Raw genomic sequence first — 21,223 nt, 5'->3', positions numbered from 1 at the left:
CTTTACAAAAAACATACAGAGAAGCTATCATAAAACATAATGTAGAATTATTTTTCCTTCTGAGATCAACAATTGAAAACCAATGGCATAGCACTTAAAACACACCTCCTTTGCTGTCTTGAAGGTGGTAAAGTGTTACAGCAACAGAGATATTCAGGGACATGCTGTTAGACTAAATATCACGGCACCTTAATACTAAAAAGGCAAATGAAATCTTCATTTCAATGTTAAACGTTTTTCCAGAAAAAGAAGAAATCTGTAAAGGGAGAAAAAATGTAAATGGTATTTTTTGGTGACAGAATGTGTTTCTTCAGTTTTGTGGCAAACTGCCCCTACCACCACCCGCTGCCTCAAAAAAAAATTGTTGGTGAAGAATGCAACCACAAATAGCTTTATAAAGAGATGAAAATATTGCCTCACTTCTAAGTGAGGCTGGATTTTCAGAATTTTTTTTTTTAACTTTCATATGATGTCTGGTCTGGCAACACATGTGGTAACAATGAAGGCTACATTTTTCCCTACATAGAAGAGCATGTCCAGTGTTTCCAACATGATAGTTCAAAAGATTCAACCACTGTGAAAAGTGCTAATGTCAGACTATTTTAAGAGATTATAGAGAAAAAATGAAAAATCTGGAATAAAAATAAACAGCTATGAAACTCCACCTCTATAGTAGTTTCTTCAAAATCCTTACCATATTTCTTTCCTGGCAACTCCTCAAGAAACAGAAGTCACTGCAAAAATTTTGTTGCCTCCTGACCTGCTAAGCCAAATAACACTTCTATCCAAATAATCCTTTTATGCTGTATCAGTTTTATGCTATATCAGTTCTAATATATTTTTAGCAAGTAATTTGGGGCAGGAACTCCTCTCAAAGCTGCTTCTTTACTCGATCTTTCTAGACTGCCAACCTTGCATTTTGAACTGTGCAGACTCAGCTCTAGCACTGCAGGTCCATTAAGAGTCAACAGTAAAATGCCGCCCTGAGCTGTCAGACACAAGAAAGGAAGAGGACCATAAAGACCAAAAACTGGCAGTGACTTCATGTTCACCCTCTCACTGCCAAAAAGATCTGAAACAACTCTCAAAACAATTCTTTAGTTGGTGGCTCATGTTTAAAATTTTCCAGACATCTGACTGACAGCATTCACAAAAGCATCCACAAGTGTTGAAGAAACAAAAGCTAACAGTGCACATGGACAAACTGATAGTGCTCCAAAAGGCAGAAAGTTTTGCCATAAATCTGTCCTTCCATATTAGTTCTGCTGTCACATTTGACATGCCTCCTCAACCAAGTGACTCATAATTTTACAATAAACATTTTTAAAATGTAAACAAAAAGCTAAGATGTCCAAGAACATTAACATAACAGCTTCCACCATAAGGTATTACAATCAGGGTTAAGTGACTAAAGAAACAAAAACATAGAGAATACCTTAAGAACTAACATCGTGGCCAGACATATTCAAAGCCACTGAAAAACTCGCATCTAAAGATAAACATTTTAGAAGCAGAACTCTAAATATTCATAAGGAACATGATATTTATCAAGATTCACTTCTTCATTCAAGACAACAAAACCAAACCTAGTCAGATATATAGTTACTCATAATGAAGCATTTTGAAGAGACAATCAGATTATAACATTTAATCCTGAAAGTTTTATTTCATAAACCTATTTATATAGAGACAGGCTCTGTATCTAAAAGTGCGAATTTTTAAAAATTTTCTTTGCCATTTGGGGGATGGAAAAGCATCCCTGATTTGTATATTAAAGCACAAGCATCTGTCCTACTGATGATATTCTAGGGAAGCACATTAGCATAAAATTTAACGATGTCAAATAAGTGGATGTGAAATAGGGACTGCGTAAAGACACTATTTCCAAGGCTGACAGAAACATCACTGTTTAGAAATGCAAATGAAACCATTATGTTCAATAATTATATGAAAATATGAACAGTTCAGCATGTTTTCCAGCCCTGATGGCGGTTAATGGGATGTACGCTTATGTAAATAACTACTATTAAAGCTAATGCTGAAAAAAACTAATAAATTCATACTAAAGCAACTGATTTAGTATGCTTTTAAACCCCAGCAGTGCTCACTTATTAGAAAAGAGTGCATTATTATGTTTAGAACTCATTACTGCTACAAGTCACTGCAACTCCATCAATTACCATGTATTAATAAAAATGGGACACAAACAAAAAAAATTATTGCCTCTCAGCAGTTTTCTTTAAAGACAAAATCTAGGGGCATTACCATCATGGGGCCTTGTAGGTAACTTATCCACATGATAATCTTTATTACTAAAACAGTACTTCCAACACTATCATCTCAGGGTATTTTGATCATAAGAAGGGCTAACCTTTATGTAAAATTATCAACATTTTACAATATTGACCATTTTAACAACAATAAGAAAATTTTAATATTTGAATTGCATCTCTAAAAACTTAAAATATATTTGGCACATGGTCTGTTTTTTCAGAGGGAGGCTAAGAAATGAAAATATGTAGTGGTAATCATAACAGTGTAGATGATAGATGATTTCATTCCAAGAAACTGTCTAACAGAAATCCCATTCCATTCTACACTTAAATCTCAGTGAATTCTGTGTAACCAAAGGATTGAATTTTTAAGAACAAGCATTAAATTTCACTCTTGGCCACAAGCTGGATTTTCTTGCAATATATTAAATATTTAATACAAGATATTAAGAACTTAAAAATTCTCATTCTTTAAAATTCAAATTTAGCTGGCACCTTGCAGCAAGAAAATGCCGACAGAGCAGGAATTCAAATATAGAAAATATGCCTTTGCTCTTACTCGACTTCTGCCAACTTTCCCAATTTATTCTATTTTTTTTTAACATATGTAATTTAACTGATCCTTCATTCTTTCCTAGCAGTCAGGAAAACAGAAAACATTTCAGCATCTTTTAAATGTGAACTACATTTGCTAAATCTCAAATGCAGACCTGATACATATCATGAGTATATGTATATTTTTAAATGATAATTGCCACATCAGTCCAATCATTTGCAGTTTTTAGCTCACATGTTTATTCATCTCGAGACGCTTTTATTGCAATTTAGATATACTATCACCAGGTGGCAGTAGAGTGCTAGATTATGCAGATTCAGCAATAAAGGGCAAGTTTTCTCTTGAATCAGATCTTTTCTGATCAAGTAACTCTGATTTAATAATTCATTCATGCAGCATTTATTTATTTATTTATTGACTACATACTATGCATAAGGTAGTGTATTAGAGTCTCAGTATACAATAGTGTACAAGACAGAAATAATGCCTTATGAAGGAAACAGACAATAAACATATAGCAAAAGTCAAGTACTATAAATAATCGTGTCCATTCATGATTAGTAAAAGCAAAAAAACAAGAACAAAAATTCCTGGCAAACTAAGAATAAAAGAGAAATTATTCAGTGTGATATAAAAGTCATCTACCAAAACCCGAAAACCTAAATGTGACATCAAACTTAAGGATGAAATATGTATTTCTTCCTAAGATACAGAACAAGACAAAGATGTTCTCTTCTCATCACTTTCAGTTAAGACCTAACTGGAGGTGTTGCAAGAAGGCAAGAAAAACAAAGGGCATAAAGATTTAAAAGAACTAAAATTCTTTTCATTTGCAGATGATGTGACTGCAAATAAAACCCTAAGAAATGTATAAAACAACTATTAGAATTAGTAAGTGAGAACTTAGCACGGTCAAAAGATATAAAATCAACATATAAAACTTAATTGTATTTCTAAGTTCAACAATGGAAAAACAAAATTAAAACCACAGTTAGAAGAAACTTTCCAAAATTAACAGAATCTGCTAACTAGAATCTGCAAATCATGGTGGAAGCTTGGAATGCCAAGATTTAAGAAAAGTGTGGCTCCTATAATCCGTGGAGTCACTACACCGGCCTAAAATTGCTGGCACCAGATGAGTTTTATATGAATAAAAAATAAACATATATCTTGTTTTGAATATTGTCACTTTGGCCGTTCCTGTTATCTGTGCAAGGAAGATTGATCCTGATATAGCTTCATAAAACATTCTCAAGTAGGTTCCATCTAATCAGAGCCTTCTCAGCTTGATTTCTGCATTATTGTCCTTGAGATCTCTTCAATGCCTTGTCAGAACACATGATGCTAAGACTCTTTAGCAATTCCTAGCTGACTTATTTTTAGCAACAAACATCCTTACAACTGCTTCAAAAATTCAAAGGGATGCTCCTCACATAATCAAAAAAATTTTTTGCTTCAAAAAGCATATTATCTCTTCAAAAACCAGAAAGCTACTTACTTTTCAGGCAAAAGAAATCTGAATGAGGACTCTAAAGGCAAAACAAAAAAATATTCAAATAGAAGATAACATCTGAAATAAAAGATAACATTTGAAAGATATATATCAATTATGTCTTCACATCCATTTTTTATGCTATAAATTTTTTCAGGCCAAGAAAATATTTTGTAGTCTTTATATATTTTCATAGAACTTCCTAATTCTAAACCAGTTACATATTTTAGATCATTTGATAATCCTGTGTGATAAATAGTTGAGTTTCCAAAATACTATTGTGCTTCTTATTTGAGATAAGTCATATTTGAGACATCAATTTGTAATTAACTAAAGATTTACCAACAGGGCTTTCCATGTAATTGTTTTTAATTTAATAAGTGGGGGAAAAAAGCTCCCTTAGCAATATATCAAATTACTTCTCTGCCATGCCAAGTCACTATATAATGTTATACAAAGAATATACTTCTAAATGTTGTGACACCTCTCAATGATTAAGTTCACTATCATATTAAAGCCTCCTCTCACCCCCTTTTCCTCTACACTGCTGAACTAGTCCTTGTGCTTTTAGCCTGGTTCACTGATGCCTTGGGAATATTAATGTGAGACAGAGGTGGCTACTTGGAAACTTTTCTCTGAACTCACTAGTAACCATTCTCTTGTGCCACCATATCATAGGTTGTGCTTATTGTCAACTTTTCTCCCATGCAAATTTCTCACTAGGGCAATTACTATATCTAACCTCCACTTCCGTTGGTTTTCTCTCTCTCTCTTGTCTTTTTTCCTCCTTTGCCTCTTGACACTTTTCCTGTGTTTATCAGTTTTGTGTGGAACAAAGTCTCATAGGTACAACTAAAAAAATAAAACACACACATTATAACAACTATTTGAAAAACTGACCGGTTTAACTGAAACACAGTCTTGTCTTTAGATGCCTGGATTTTCCAGGCCACATTTATTTACAAATTCAAAAACTGCTTGGGGCTGTTTTGACAGGAAGAACTCTTTCTCCATTTGGCTCTGCTCTTCATAAGCCTGAGGGTTCAAGAAAATAAGATGCTCAATAGCCTGGTAATCTGTATTAAGAAAAGATAATAAAACTGGGGGAAGGTGATAATCCTTACCATCCTCTATAGGAAGATACAATTCAGATATTCTGTTGACTTCTAATTATTTCATGAGAATACCATAATTATATTTACTATTTCTAAAAAATTAGTTTTGAAATGCAAAATCTTGAGTACAATTTTTTTTTAAGTTATTGCATCAGTCTGTAACTGAAGTGAGAGTATTACCATCTAAATCATTTATTCATAAGTTAAGGCCATCCTAAGGTTAAGAATACTAAGACGAATTTGCTACTGATTAATAATAAAGTCATTCTTTATATTCTTCAAATGTAAAGCAATTACAAGCTGTGGTATGGCAAATAGATTTAGCTGAAAAGAGTACATCAGATAGCCCTTTAAGGAAAATCAGTAATGTAAAAGGCTAAACAATAATCCTAAATAATACCCTGAATGATAATTATGAGATTGATTTACTGATTTATTTAAAGTCTATTTCTTCATACAAGAACTGTTGAAACTTTCCAAAGTAATTTTAAATGATGCTATACAGGTTTAGTACCATTTACCCAGAACAGAACCATCACTGAAAAAAGATAATTAAACAAAGATGTAGCAAATAAATGTATTTTGAATTTCAGTTTGCTGAGCTTATTTATATGTGAGTATCAAAAAGAAATGAAATCCGTAGCCACTAGAGCCAGCTGAGAAGTTCCAATCCACATTTATTTGAATTGCAGTATCACTCACTATAAAGCAACATAGAAGTTGCTCTGTGAGGATGTTAAGGTTCCACGTCTGGGGCCTTCAGTAAATCGAAGACATCAAAACCAAAGCAAAATCAAGCTTGGAAAGTTAAGCTATTTTTTAATTATAAAATGAGTACATCATATATATTAAAAGGGTCTCAGAAAATAAGGCAACGAGATTGCCAAAAATCAAATCTCATCAAAAAATAATATAAAATATTTAAAAATTATTGTTCAAAAATGTATTAACACCCAACCAAGAAAATAAAGTAAAATGATCAGAGAACGGTATCTGAAAATACACTAATACTAGAAACACTACCCTCCACAAATACACTGAAAAGCCTTTTAAGTTGATACTTAGAATAAAAATTACCAAAGAACTAAGTACATATTACGTACTGTCTTAGTCTGCTCAGACTGCCATAACAAAATACCACAGACCGGGAGGCTTAAACAACAGAAATTTATTTTCTCACAGTTTTGGAGGCTGGAAGTCCAAAATAAGGTTTGATCAGGTTTGGTTTCTGGTGAGGGCTCTCTTAGCCTTCAGGCTGCTACCTTCTTGCTGTGGCCTCACACAGGACAACGTGGGGGTGTGGTGTGTGACAGAGATCTCTCTACTCTTCTTATAGGACAACAGTCATTGGATTAGGGCTCTACCATTATGACCTCATTTAACCTTAACTGCCTCCTAAAAACCCTGTCTTCAGCTATAGTCTCACTGGGGGTCAGAGCTTCAACATATGAATTTTGAAGGGACATAATTCAGTCCACAGCGAATACTTAAGTAACAAATACATAAGCAAACAAACCTTGCTAAGCCCAGAATAGCAGGCAAAGGGGCTGAAAAGTACAATCTCTTCTCACACTACTCCAAAAAATACATGTTTAGCAGTTACATAAACTTATTAGAATTTTAAAAAAATATTTGTCTCATTTTTACAGAAGAAAAACTGAAAATCAGAAAAGGTGCTAGATGAAGCAGATCTTTAAAATCTCTTCCAGCCTTAAAACAAACCCCAAAACATCCCTTCACATAGATGCCCTTTGGCATGAGAGTATCTCCTTTTCTTCATGGCCTTCACTTTCTCACTCCTACTCTAGCAAAGCAGCTTATTATTCTAAAATGTCATTGAAATGCTCCTGCATTTAATGATTTATCAAAGTCACAAAGGCATAAAGTAGCTGATCCAAGATCTCTTACAAGTTTTCTTACTAAAAATTCAGGGCTGTTTCAAGTACACTACAGTGCCCAAAGAACTGTAAGAAGATATACAAGTTAGGGCAGCTGGTACAGGTATGAATGCTGAGAGCCAAATACTATTTTTAAAAATGTATTGGGGAAGATGACTTTAAACATTTTTGAAGAAGGAAATTAGTAAAATGAGCAATGACAAAGAAACAGAAATTAGATGTAATAAGTAGGAAAATCCAATGAGCCTTTCTTAGCTGGTATGTGGGGGCTATAACAATGAAGGTCACACATGTTACTTGACACCAGTAATGGAGGGCTTGAATGTCAAAATCAAGACTATGTATTTGGTCCTTCAGGCCATTAGAAGCTATGGAATGGTATGAAAAAGCCAAGAGATGTAATAAAAACAGAACTTAAAGCCAGACACAGTGGCTCACGTCTGTAATCCCAGTACTTTAGGATGCTGAGGTGAGAGGATCACTTGAGCCCAGAAGTTCGAGACCAGCCTGAGCAACATAGGGAGACCCCATCTCTACAAAAATTAGCCAGGTGGCCAGGCGCGGTGGCTCAAGCCTGTAATCCCAGCACTTTGGGAGGCCGAGACGGGCGGATCACAAGGTCAGGAGATCGAGACCATCCTGGCTAACACGGTGAAACCCCGTCTCTACTAAAAAATACAAAAAACTAGCCGGGCGAGGTGGCGGGTGCCTGTAGTCCCAGCTACTCGGGAGGCTGAGGCAGGAGAATGGCGTAAACCCGGGAGGCAGAGCTTGCAGTGAGCTGAGATCTGGCCACTGCACTCCAGCCTGGGCGACAGAGCGAGACTCCGTCTCAAAAAAAAAAAAAAAAGAAAAAATTAGCCAGGCATGGTGATGCATGCCTCTGGTCCCAGTTACTTGAGAGGGCTGAGGTGGGAGGACTGCTTGGGCCTGGGAGTTAAAGGCTGCAGTGAGCCATGACTGCACCACTGCACTCCAACTAGATGACCTAGTATGACTCTGTCTCAAAGAAAAAAAAAAAAAGAAAGAAAGAAAAGTAGTCCTTAAGAAAAATTAATCTGGCAACAGTAATGGAATGAATTCTTTCAAAGGACAGTTGGAAACAATGGAGGCAAGCACACAAGGACACTATACAGTAACAGAGGAATGAAGTGAGGTAGCAGTGAAAATAGCAAGGAATAAGGTTTCAAGGGAAAATGAGTAGGATGTGGTGACTGAATGGAGATGTCAAAATACAAGAAAACTGCTGAAACATTCTATGTATCTGGATTTTCTGGTAACTTAAGGTATATGCTTTTGAGTACCAAAAAATTTTTTAACCAACTTTGAATAAAAAGCACCACAAAATATATTACACATTTTTATAAAATTGTGCTTTAAAAAGTAAGGTTTATTGATATTTGTATCATTCACTGCTGCAGAGATAATTTGGTACAGTGAAAAAAGCAGAACACTTGGGGTCAAGAAATTTCAGTCTTAGCTCTGCAATGGGCTGTTTCATTACCTTTCCAGACCTGTAAAATGACAGTAAGAGTATCTGCCTCATCTAAGTTAACCAGGTTATTATGAAGATTAAAAATGCATAAGTGAAAGTGCTCTGTAAATAGAAAAGCAATATAAGAATGCAAGATGTCTTAGTAATAAAAGCACTACTAGTTCTAAAAGAATAAAAACAATTTAACATTGTCCTGCCTCTAAATACTAAGTTGTATTTAATATATGATGTCCTTGAGATATATCTAAGTGGGCAGAGTTCTATAGGCTGCTGTGTATTTTTAGTTCTTATGTGCTTTTTAGTAGTTTTTCTATCAACTCCTCTGTCAACTTCAATAGTCTCATTGCAGCTCCATTCTCTACTTATAATTTTCTGCTTTAAATCTGCAATTAGCTTTAAAACTAGATACCAAATAATAAGTTTATTATTATCCATATGACAGCTTTAAAAATTCTCATATAAGAAAAGTTCTACTGGGTGTGGTGGCTCATGTCTGTAGTATCAGCACTTTGGGAGGCCAAGATGGGAGGATCACTTGAGCCCAGAGGTTTTAGCCCAGCCTAGGCAACGTAATGAGACCCTTGTCTCTCTCTCTCTCTCTCTCTCTCTCTCTCTCTCTCTCTCTCTCTCTCTCTCTCTCTCTCTCTCTCTCTCACACACACACACACACACACACACACACACACAAACAGCTAGGTGGGGTAGGGTACACCTGTAGTTCCAGTGACTATGATGGCTGAGGTGGGAGGACTACTAGAGCCCACGAGATCCAGGCTGCAGTGAGTCCTGATCACACCACTCCAGCCTAGGCGACACAGCAAGATTCTATCTCAAAAGAAAAAAAAAAAAAGTTAGAGAGAGAGAGAGAAAAACAGAGAGAAAGTAAGTTCATACATTCATACATAGGGGGCTAGAGTGGGTGAGGAGTGCCTCTTTCTAATTCTTATTTCCTGGATGAATTCCAAAAAAGTAAAGTGTAAATATAACTCATTATTAAAGAGTAACTTAACCCCTAGAGACTCTTATTGGGATGAATTTTAGTATAGGGTTACATTTATATAATTTTTAAAAATAATTCCGACTTTTATTTTAGATTCAGGGATACATGTGCAGGTTTGTTACGTGGGTATATTCATGATGCTGAAGTTAGGGGTATGGTCACCCAGGTAAGTACATAGTACCCAATAGTGAACATATAATTTATTTACTTTCTACAAACTTTTGTCACAATTTCTTCCTGTGGTTAGCATTAATAACTAAATATTTTTAAGAGAACAAAAATAATCTTTAAGAATGGTTTAGACAACAATAAAATAACTAACAATCAGTTCTTTCTTTAAGAATGCTTATTTCTCTGTAATACAAATGGAAAGAATCATTCAAACTGTTAGTTTTATATAAAATGTCATTCCAGGACAATTTATAATAACAATGGTCCAAAATCTGCTAAATTTATACAGCAACATAGAGTAAATAAAATGGCCTCAAGAAATACAACTTCTGTAGTATTCAAGATGATTATCAGATCAGTAAAACAGTATTTTCTAGGGCTTGTTAAATGGAACAAAATGGCCCTATCCAAGTACACAATATATTCTTTCACTAAATAATTCAATTTGTAAACAAACAAACAAAAAAAAACCAAATACTTATTCAAAACAAAAGGTCAAGATTCATCAAAATTGATAAGGTGTTTATATCAGTATACCACACTGCCAAACACCAAAATACCCTTTCTTCTTCCATATCCCTTCTCTTCTACTTAGTTTTCTTCATTTTAAGAACTTTAGGTTTTTTATTTTCCCAAAACTATTTCAAAGACTAGAACATCTGCCTTCTCTTCTGAAGGGCCAGAAAGATACATTAAAAAGGAGAGACCTTTTCTCTTGACACATTTTTTTTGTGTGAAAATTTTTTCTACCTCTCCTCACATACCACTCCACTGAGATCTATGATACAGCCTCGTGCAGTATGGTTCCTATCCTTGTTAAAAGTCTAACAGATGATGGTGACAAATCAAGATAGTCTGGCTCCTATGCAGGGATGAGTTAAATACAAAGTTTTGGATAGCTCCAGGGTATTACTGTTATTAGCAACCAATGATTTCTTTCACAGAATCATATAAAAATCTTATGAATTTTCTCTTACCTATTTTCAGCACAGACACTGTGGGATCTTTGGCTCATTCTTAATACAGTCCTCGGAAAGATTAAAGCTAGTTCCTTTAATGTAAACTAGTTCAACTATTATGGAAAACATTATGGAGATTCCTTAAAGAACTAAATGTAGAACTAATATTTGATCCAGCAATCCCACTACTGGGTATCCACCCAAAGGAAAACAAGTCATTATATGAAAAGGACACATGCACATGGATGTTTATAGCAGTACAATTCATAATAGCAAAAATATGGGCCCAACCTAAGTGGCCACCAACCAACAAGTGGATAAAGAAAATGTGGTATATATACACCATGGAATACTGCTAAGCCAGAAAACAGAATGGAATAATGACCCTTGCTGCCACTTAGATGGAGCTGGAGGCCATTATTCTAAATGAAGTAACTCTGGAATGGAAAACCAAACATCGGTATGTTCTCATTTATAAGTGAGAGCTAAGTTATGAGGATGCAAAGGCATAAGAATGATATAATGGACTTTGGGGACTCAGCAGAGGGGGGAAGAGTGAAAGTGGGTGAGGGATAAAAGACTAAATATTGGGTACAATGTACACTGCTCCAGTGACAGGTGCACCAAAATCTCAGAAATCAGTTATTAAAATAACTTATCCATGTAACCAAAAGCCATCTGTACCTCAAAAACTACTGAAATAAAATAATTAAAACAATTTTTAAAATTATATGTATTTCTTGAATTTCAGATATGTGTACATAATTCATATTTTCACTTTTTGGACTTCTGATTCTTAGGGTTTATTCTGGTGTATGGTATGAGGCGTGAGCTCCAATTTTATCTCTTTCCAAATGACTCTCCAGTTGTCACAATACTATTTATTACAAAGTTCATCCTGCTGTCACAGTTGTGAAATGCTATCTCAATTATATTCTTAATTTGCGTATGTAATTGAATTTACATTTAAACTTTCTATTCTTCTATAGTAGTCTGGTTGTTTATTCATGTACCATGTTTTGATAGAGAGCTAATCACTTCCTTCTTGGCTCTTCTTTATAAGAGGCTGATTAGTTAATTTTGCATATTTCTCTACATGGATTTCATAGCCAACTTGTCTAGCTCCAGAAAAAATCTCATTCATATATACATTTTTGGAAAATCACATTACACATATATGAATTAGGAGAATATCTGATATCATTTTTTGTTGAGTCATCCAAATGAACAACAAGGGCTGTCTTTCCATTCATTCAACTCTGCTTTTGTCTTTCAGGAGTCTTTGAAATGTTCCTCCTAAAGGTTTTGTACATTACTGTTAGGTTTATTTTATTACTGAGACGGAGCCTCACTTTGTCACCTATGCTGGAATTCAGTGGCACAATCTCAGCTCTCTGCAACCTCTGCCTCCCAGGTTCAAGTGATTCTCATGCTTCAGCCTCCCAAGTAGCTGGGACCACAGGCATGCACCACCTTGCCCGGCTAATTTTTGTATTTTTAGTAGAGACAGGGTTTCACCATGTTGGCCAGGTTGGTCTTGAATTCCTGATCTCAGGTGATCCGCCTGCCTTGGCCTCCCAAAGTGCTGGGATTACAAGAGTAAGCCACGGTGCCCAGCCATATTTTGTTGTTGACATTTTAAACTTCTTTTTCTGCCATTTTAATCTTCTGACTGGTTATTACTTTTACATAGATAGTATCATTGATTTGGATTTGCCAAATTAAGTTTCATACCATATGCAAATAAAGGTGATTTTGCTTGAAAGAAAGAAAGAAAAGAAAGAAAGAAAGAAAGAAAGAAAGAAAGAAAGAAAGAAAGAAAGAAAGAAAGAAAGAAAGAAAGAAAGAAAGCAAGCAAGCAAGCAAGCAAGCAAGCAAGCGAGCGAGCTAGTTCCTTTAAAATTCTTTCTTTGAAGAGCAGTTTCTAAAATGACGACCCATGAAATGAGCTCAAGGATGTGAGCTACAAGCACCTCTAAAGCCCTTCAGTTTACTAAGTCCTAGTCAGAGAGGTAACAGAAACAAACCAAAATGTGGGGCGGGGGAAGAAAAAAAACAACACAACTCAGTTTGATTTCTGGGAGAGGAAACTAAAACTTGGTTTCCTCCCAGTGAGCACTCAACAGGTGCTAGTGGTATAGAGAGGTTTTTCCTTCCAGAGAGATCAGAAGATAAAGCAGATAAAGCAGAAGACAAAGCATTCTTCTACTGGGCTACTAAGCAGCCCAACCCTTGCATAATCTAATGAAAATCAACAAAATCCCAATGAAGAAAGGCACAGAAATGAGAAACCTGGGCTAGTCATCTCATCCCTGCTCCGTATTAATAATAGTAGAAATGAGAATTGCTATTTTTTTTATTCAGTGGCTACTTAGACTAGGTCCTTTACACATATAATGTAAAGAATCTATCAAATTCCAATAGGCCTGCAAAAAAGGCATGTTAGTTATCTACATATTATAGATGAAAGACTCAGAGAAGTTGAGTAACTTTCCCAAGGGATCAGATAGCTAGTCAGTGCTAAAATGGGATTATGACTCTAAATCCCACTGTGCTTTCTTTGCTGTCACTTTCCTTTGCTATGCCAGTTAAAACAGTGAAGTCAGCAAACATTAGACTTTAATACTTTTCTAATATAAGCTTTTAATACCACTGCTCACCACTGATCTGAGTCATATGTTCTAGAAATACAATTAGCTTAAATATTAATCAAATTTTATAATGGCTACATCCTCTGTGTCTTACACTATTACATGCTAACATGTTTCAGAATTATTGTGATTGTACATATTTCTCTTTAAGTTTCAGATTTATCTTTCTTTTCATACTCATCCAGCCAGGCAAAAACCTACTAAGTTCATCAGACTGCTTGGCTTTGTAAATGGCACATTCATTTATATGGTTAAGTTATCCAGAAATAAACTTCCTTTGCTTAAAGACTGAACGTTACTAAGACTTTTTATGTTTTAATAATAAATGCACAATTTTCTACGAGAACAAACCCTTCAACAGGCTGATCCTGATGCACACACGTAAAATATGTTTTCCTTTTTACTAAGGCACTGGTCTGTGTTTGTACAGTTGATCAATAAATCAAGTTACTCAAACTTTTAAAATAAAAATCCCATAAATGTTGGTAAAATACATCTTTAAAATGCCAAAAATCAGAATTAATGGATATAGTTTCTCACACAGAAACAGACTTTAAAATGATCTGAAATTATCTGATTTCATGTATACGTTAAGAGTCTGAATCATTCATACATGATAGGTAAATGTATCCGTAGTTAGAATTATATTATTTTAAATTATAATCTTGTTTTATGTTTCTAAGTTTTATAGAGGTTTATGTACTATAAAATCATCTATATTAACCTTTGACAGGTTTATTCTGGTTAAAGGAGATTTGCACCTGAGTGATCTACTCAGAATAAAAACCATAAATATCATTTTAAAAAAATCATGTCTTCCTTTCTTCCTTCTTGATAATAAAGTTTTATAAATACTACCTATATTTTAGTGCTTAAAAAAAAAAAACCTTAAACCAGTTAGACCAACTAAAACATTTTAATTTTTGACAATGGTATAACATTTACTCCAATTCTTATTCACAATAATAAAGAAATGCCTATTTTACTATATGTAAAATAAATCTGACTATGCCACATGACTAAAAGTCTTTGAGTTTACTCATATATCTTTTCCTTTCCTTTCTTAGCTTGTAAGATAAATCATGAACCAGCAAACCTTTACTGTAGAGTCAAATAATAAATATTTTAGGTTAGGAAAGGCATAGGGTGTTTGCTGCAATTACTCTGCTGTTGTTGCACAATAGCAGCCACGGACAATACATAAAGCAATGGGTATGGCTGGAATTAGCTGGCACCCTACTGGATGTGGCCCATGGTAGTAGTGTGTTCACCCCTGAGTTAAATCATGAGGAAAACATGAAAAATAGTGTCACTACAATCACCCAGGTATCATAACATTTAGCTTGACAAAAGAAACCATTCACAGCCATGCAAAGTATAGACTGGTTTAGCACTGAATAGAATTAATCCTGACCCAGAAAGTGCTAAATATAACAGTCTACTTGAGTTAGATTCTACTTTTCCAGATAACCACAAAATTTTCTTAAGTATTTTACCAAACAAGGGCCCACTCTAACTGTGGCCAGGTTTTCTAAACTGTCTACTACCAACCTCTCTCACCTTTCCCCAACTCATCCCAATTCCACTGTATGCTACAGATTTTTTGTACCAGGAAGGTTAAAGTATCACCACCTCCTCTCCATACAAAGAGTGAATTGTATTTCCCTTACCTCTGCTACCAGAGTTGGGGGCTGACTTCATTTCCAGTCTTCTGCAGTGCTGCCTTCTACTACGTAAGTTGGACAAGTTAAATGCTCACTTTCTTAGCCTCCTTTGCAGCCTACCATGGCCACATCATAAAATGCAGGACCTTTATAAATATCATATAAAAGACCACTGGGTGGGGAGTAGAGAGTGCTCTCATAAAGTTGTTATGTTTTTTAAAGGAGGGAGAGGGAGTCATAATTACCAGGACCTCTTCCCCTTTTCTGACTGCCTTAATGGAAATGTAATGCCTAGAATCTGAGCAACCATTAAAAAAACCTGAGAGAATTGTAAAGATGCCAGCACTGAAAATATTAAACCACTGAATCTTCCATGATCTCCAGAGTTATTGTTATGTGAGAAATAAAGGAGTTTGTAAATTGAATTTTTTTTTTTGCAAATGAAAGCATTTCTAACCTACCATCTCTAGAAAATGCTAGGACCTGGAGTACTACTCCTCATGAGAAGCAGAAGAGTAAATAAAACTGGCTGAGCACTTTGTTATGAATTCTGACTAAACAGCATTCCTTTAAATCTGGAGAAAAAAGTAGCAGGAAGAAAAACACAAAAGACAATCTACCTGGAGGGTCAATAACCAATGGCAATGAAGTCAAAGTGGGCAAAAAAAAAAAAAAAGAGAAGGTGGGAGATGATTATCCAAATGCTACAGATGTAGAAAAAAATAATAACTGAAAAAGCACTGATCTAGAATTGTGGGGCCAACACGCCTTCTTAATGTTATACTCAGCAAATCAATTCTGAGAATTCTGATTATATTATTTTTCTATCATGAACTTCCACTGATTGGAAAATAAAAGTTCAGGACTCTGTTTTTGTAGCTACAGTCTTGTGTTTTTCAAGCTAATTATTATAATTTATCTTTATGCTTCCATTTCTCTGGTATTCACAAAGGCATAGTTACTGTCAGTACATGACCATTTTTGACATTTGCAGAATCTTTGAAACAATTATTAACAATCAAGTTAATGATGATACTGCCAATAAAAACAATGGTTGTTTCATGCACTCACACACTAGTTTAGCTGACAGCTCCATCACTCTAACTTTAGGGACTTCTCTTCTACATGAGTATTGCTGCATACAATACCCAAAAGATAAGTAATTCTAACTATTCAAAAGAAATTTCAGAAATAGCTTATTTTAACACATCCCTAAAATATGTTTTTACTTATAAATAATGCTATACACACGCACACACACACACACCCCTCTAGGTCTAAACCCAATAGTTTTCTGCTCCATAAGAAGGATTTGGCAGCTTTATGTTGCCATGTAGACACTTATCAATTACAACATCTTCACAGTAAAAAGAATTTTTTTTTAATTTTTATGATTTCAGAGAATTCCTAGGACTGTCAAAGCTTTAACTAGAAAGAATACTAAACACAAAGAGGCTCCAGCTCAATTACAGCAGAGGAACAGAATTTAATAAAGTTCCAACACTATATTTAAATGACCAAATTTCTTATTGTCCTTTTTAGTTGATAAGTATGTGCTTAGCAGCATAACAGCAGCAGCAAAACAGCTGGAGGGCATTATCAGGCACAAAGGAAGCCAGAGCACATACTGGTAAGTGTCGTTCTGATTGCCTAGAAACAGCAGCACATGCAGATTTACTCCCTGTTACAAATTAGAACAACTATTTCTCTGGAGTTTACATTGTCTTCATGAAATAGTCAAACTTCCTGCACGTTAAAAAAGAAGACTTTCAAAAGGATATCTTCCCTTTCTTTGATGATCAGTTCATTCTGTTCTTCCAACTGCCTGATCTTCTTCTCAAATGACTCCTGCTCAGCTTTCAGTCTTTCCTCCGTCACTTCCTTTTCCTCACTTACTCTGAAAGAAATAATAGAAAAAAATTTTAACATCTATCAGAATAAAATTAAATATGTGCCTATAGCTGCAGTGTACAAAAACCAGACTTATTCCAAAGGTATGAAGAATTCTTCAGGAACACTCTGTTCTGTTTTTGTTGTTGCTTTTTAAAAAACTTAATCTCTCATAAGGCAATCTTTTTCACCTTTGTAATAAAAGACGCATGTAACTTTTACATTAAAAATGTTTTCAATCATCAGAGACATCTTAAATATGGAAAGTCCTACAAAGGACGCAGGTGCCAAATTATAATCCAGGACAGAAATATATTCCAATTTTTAAAACATGGGTTTCATTTTTTTTTGTTACCAAAACAGGTACAATCAATGGATTTTGATTTACATTTTGTATACGTTTGTTTAAATCCTATTAATAAAATAAACAAAATATGTACTTTAAATATTTTACTAAATATACACGGGCAATTTTACTTTTTCCTGGTACCAATACTCTGCATTCTTTAGTAGCATATAAATAGTATGATTAAATAAAAAGATGACAGTAACGTAAAGGAAGGTTTGCAGTACATGTTATTCTTAGTCCAAAAAAAATTATAAAGTTAAAAACATTAACTAAGAAAATGTTTAACTCTGAAAACGATTCCAACTTAATCAAACCAGAAAGGGATGATTTCTGACAAGAGCACAGACAGAAAAAACAAACATCTAGGAACAAACAAACATGAACAACACCAACACTTTATTTGCAATTCACTGACGTATGTATTGGGACAACCCTAATTTTCATTCTACTCTGTGTGCAGAGACATTAACCCCAAATTTCTGTTACTGGTACTTATTTCTCCAAAGCTCATAGAATGCCACATATCCTATAAGATAACAGGAATAGGTGTAAGTGAAGCCCACAGGGAATCTAAACCTTTTCTTTGAGCTACTAAATGTACTTCTGCCCAGAACCCTACACTACTAGAGCAACTTCTGTATAACATGAATCCCATAGGTTTTCCTTCTTGCCTGCCCTCTGGTAGAGATACTGTAATCAACCGGATAACTGAAAACTAGAATCATGAATGTTCAAGAGTTGATTGTATCTTGTCTTTGAAATAATTTGTGTGAAAGCACATGGCACATAGTACTGCTCAATAAATAGGTTTATTTCTTCTTACTTATCATAGCATTCAAGTCATTTTCTCTGGCCTATATATTATTTATGTTTACCATACAGCACTAGGCCCATGAATGAGACCCAGGCCCTTCTTTCAAAGAGGGTAATCTCAAAGACTGATATATTTACAAAGAATTCAGACAACTAAACAAATATATACACACAAAGAGACTTTATGCTCTGTTAGCAGGTTATCCTGCTTCCTTTGTTCCCATCTCTTTACAATGCCTTCCCTTTTCCTGTTATTACTCTGAAGCCCACTTGCAATAACATCTTTCAAAGTAACTTTGACAAAGTCTGCTTATCTCTCTGGGCATTATTAATCTCACTAAGAAAGAAAAAAGGCTAGACTAGACAATTTTAAAAATCCTTTCCCACTGAAGTTCCAGAACTTCTTTCACTATATTATAAATATTTGACTCTGTGTGTGTGTGTGTGTGTGTGTGTGTGTGTATCCTTTATAAATATGGAAACCATTTGTAAAGAAGGAAAATGTTACCAAACATTTGGTCATGGAACAAGACATATAATACTATGGTTTAGGTAAAAGCTATGCCGATAGCATGACAGAGTAATAAGTAGATTAGAGAAATATTAAAAAGTATAAGGACGTGAAATTTGGCATGAGACTACAGAAATGCAAAACAAAGTAATGAATCTGTAGGACGATGCATAAAACAAAGAAATGAGTGATGCTGTATACAGGTTGAGTGGCCCTTATCTAAAATACTTGTGACCAGAAGTGTTTCAGATTTGAAATAGTTTCCAATTTGGGAATATGGACATTACCTGATGGGTATGATGTAGGCCTTTTTTTTTTTTTTTTTTTTTTTTTTTTTTTTAACATTTTAAACAGTATCTTTAAATCACAGAGCATAGAATAAGCAAACAAACAGTGAGTAATGCAAGGAGGTCTTGTTCCCACGTGGGACACTGTGAGGGGCCTGCTGTTGGCATGCCCAGCCTGCTCAGATGCCTCTGTAGGATTGCTGGCGCGAGAGAATCTGGGCAGGCTCAAAAATGCTCTATCACAGCTACAGGGGTTTTGGGAGAGTCTTTTTTCCCTTGTGGAGGTACACTAAATAAACTGTGTGCTGTATGCCTGTGTTTTGACTGTGACCTGTCACATAAGGCGTGGTGTGAAATTTTCCACTTTTAGCATCACGCCAGTGCTAAAAAAATTTCAAATTTTGAAGCATTTCAGATTTCGAATTTTTGTATTAGGGATACCCAATCCGTATTGTGAGCAAAGAATAAACACTGTCAAGGTAAGAAAATATGTAACAAAATCCCTCCCAGTTTAGACTGGTAAAATCTTGAAGACACAATGAAAGAGGAAAATCTATAAGTAGATATTGAAACATTTATTTTCATTTATTTATTAAAAGGTATTTAGTGAACACCTACTAAAGGAAAATGTAATCACAATAATTTTGTTCAGTAAAGAGTTTCCAAAAGGGATCTAAAAAATGGCTTTCTGTAGTTTCAATCCCATTCATAAAAGCCATTAGATATATGAAGAATGTCCCAAAGATTAGTTTCTTCAACAAACAATGCTCCATGGTCATAGAAAACAGTAACAGAAAAGCAGATCGCAGGTTTACCTTAACATTAATCTAAATGCACAGATTATCTCTAGAGTCCAGCCAGGTCAGAAATTCCCTAATGTCAGAGTCTGTGATGAGCTCTTCCCAAAATGTATTCTATCCAGATAAAATCATTCTTTTCTAAATTTAGTTTCTGGAGTATATTTGAAATATTTGTTGCTATGTTATTAAGCAGGGCTTTTTCTTTTTAATCTCTTCTGTTATGCTGCTATGATTTGACTATCCTATAGCAATTATTAAGCCCTAGAAGGCTATAAAATTAACAAGCTGTATTAAGAAAAAAGAGCAACATTTTTTTGATAGGCCTATCTAAAGATATGCATGGCTTCTTTGTGGTCCATTAGCATACTTAATATGAGCTAGTATATTAATATAGATTTTCAATGTAGAAGACCTGCCAATAAAGCAACCTCAAGATTTGATATTCATTATGAAATCTGTCTTATGTTCAACAGTATTTCCAATGAAGTATATGTAACAAGAAACTATTTGGTATCATGGTCATATTTTTCATCTAAGTATTCTCAGACCACAAAGTAAAATAAAAAGACCTAATTCTGTATCACATTTTAAAGTACAATAGTTAGTCCTCACTTCTCCATAGTTTCACTTTCTGTGGTTTCTGTTACCTAATGTCAACAGTGGTCCAAAAACATTAAATGGCAAATAGCAGAAATAAATAATTCTTAAGTTTTAAACTGTGCACCCTTCTTAGTAGCATGATGAAATCTTCAGCCAGTCCACTTATGTCCCACCTGGAACATGAATCATCCCTTTGTTCAGCATATCCACACTGTGTACGATTCCCGCCTGTGAGTAGCCATATGGGTTATCAGACTGACTGCTGAGGTATATCAGTGCTAGTGTTCAAGTAACCCTTATTTTACTTTCATTACAGTACATTGTTACATTCATTCTATTTACTAGTAGTTACTGATGTTAATCTCTTACTATGCCTAATTTAGAAATTAAATTTTATCATCAGTATGTGCATATAGGAAAAAGCATAATATATACAGAGTTTCAGGGGGTCTTGTAACATATCTCCTGCAAATAAGGGAGGACTACTGTACAGCAAAGAGCTACTTAACACAATGAAAATCTAAATATATAAAAGTGAACTATTTGACTAATAGGATAAAATACATCTCCTTCCAGACAGAAGGAAATGTAGTGTTGATTTGTTAATTATCTACAAGAAGGGCAATAACCTGGTCATAAAGAAATCATCATTGTTGGTAATACCTCAGAGTAGTTCTCAAAAACTTCCACAAAATGTAC

General features: G+C 34.7%; 1 protein-coding gene across 4 annotated transcripts in view; it reads right to left on the bottom strand.

Moving 5' to 3' along the window:
• Positions 1-21,223, bottom strand: part of KIAA1328 (KIAA1328 ortholog) — a 397,521-nt gene that overhangs the window by 320,335 nt on the left and 55,963 nt on the right. For all 4 annotated transcript variants that reach the window (XM_030925946.1, XM_010385375.2, XM_030925948.1 and 1 more), the window contains one exon: positions 17,056-17,171. In XM_030925946.1, coding sequence (XP_030781806.1) covers positions 17,056-17,171 — 116 coding nt within the window. The remainder of the gene's footprint in view (positions 1-17,055; positions 17,172-21,223) is intronic.

The sequence above is a fragment of the Rhinopithecus roxellana genome, chromosome 21 (assembly GCF_007565055.1).
Source record: "Rhinopithecus roxellana isolate Shanxi Qingling chromosome 21, ASM756505v1, whole genome shotgun sequence".
In the NCBI taxonomy this organism is placed as follows: Eukaryota; Metazoa; Chordata; class Mammalia; order Primates; family Cercopithecidae; genus Rhinopithecus; species Rhinopithecus roxellana.
This window is presented reverse-complemented; position numbering and strand designations above follow the sequence as displayed.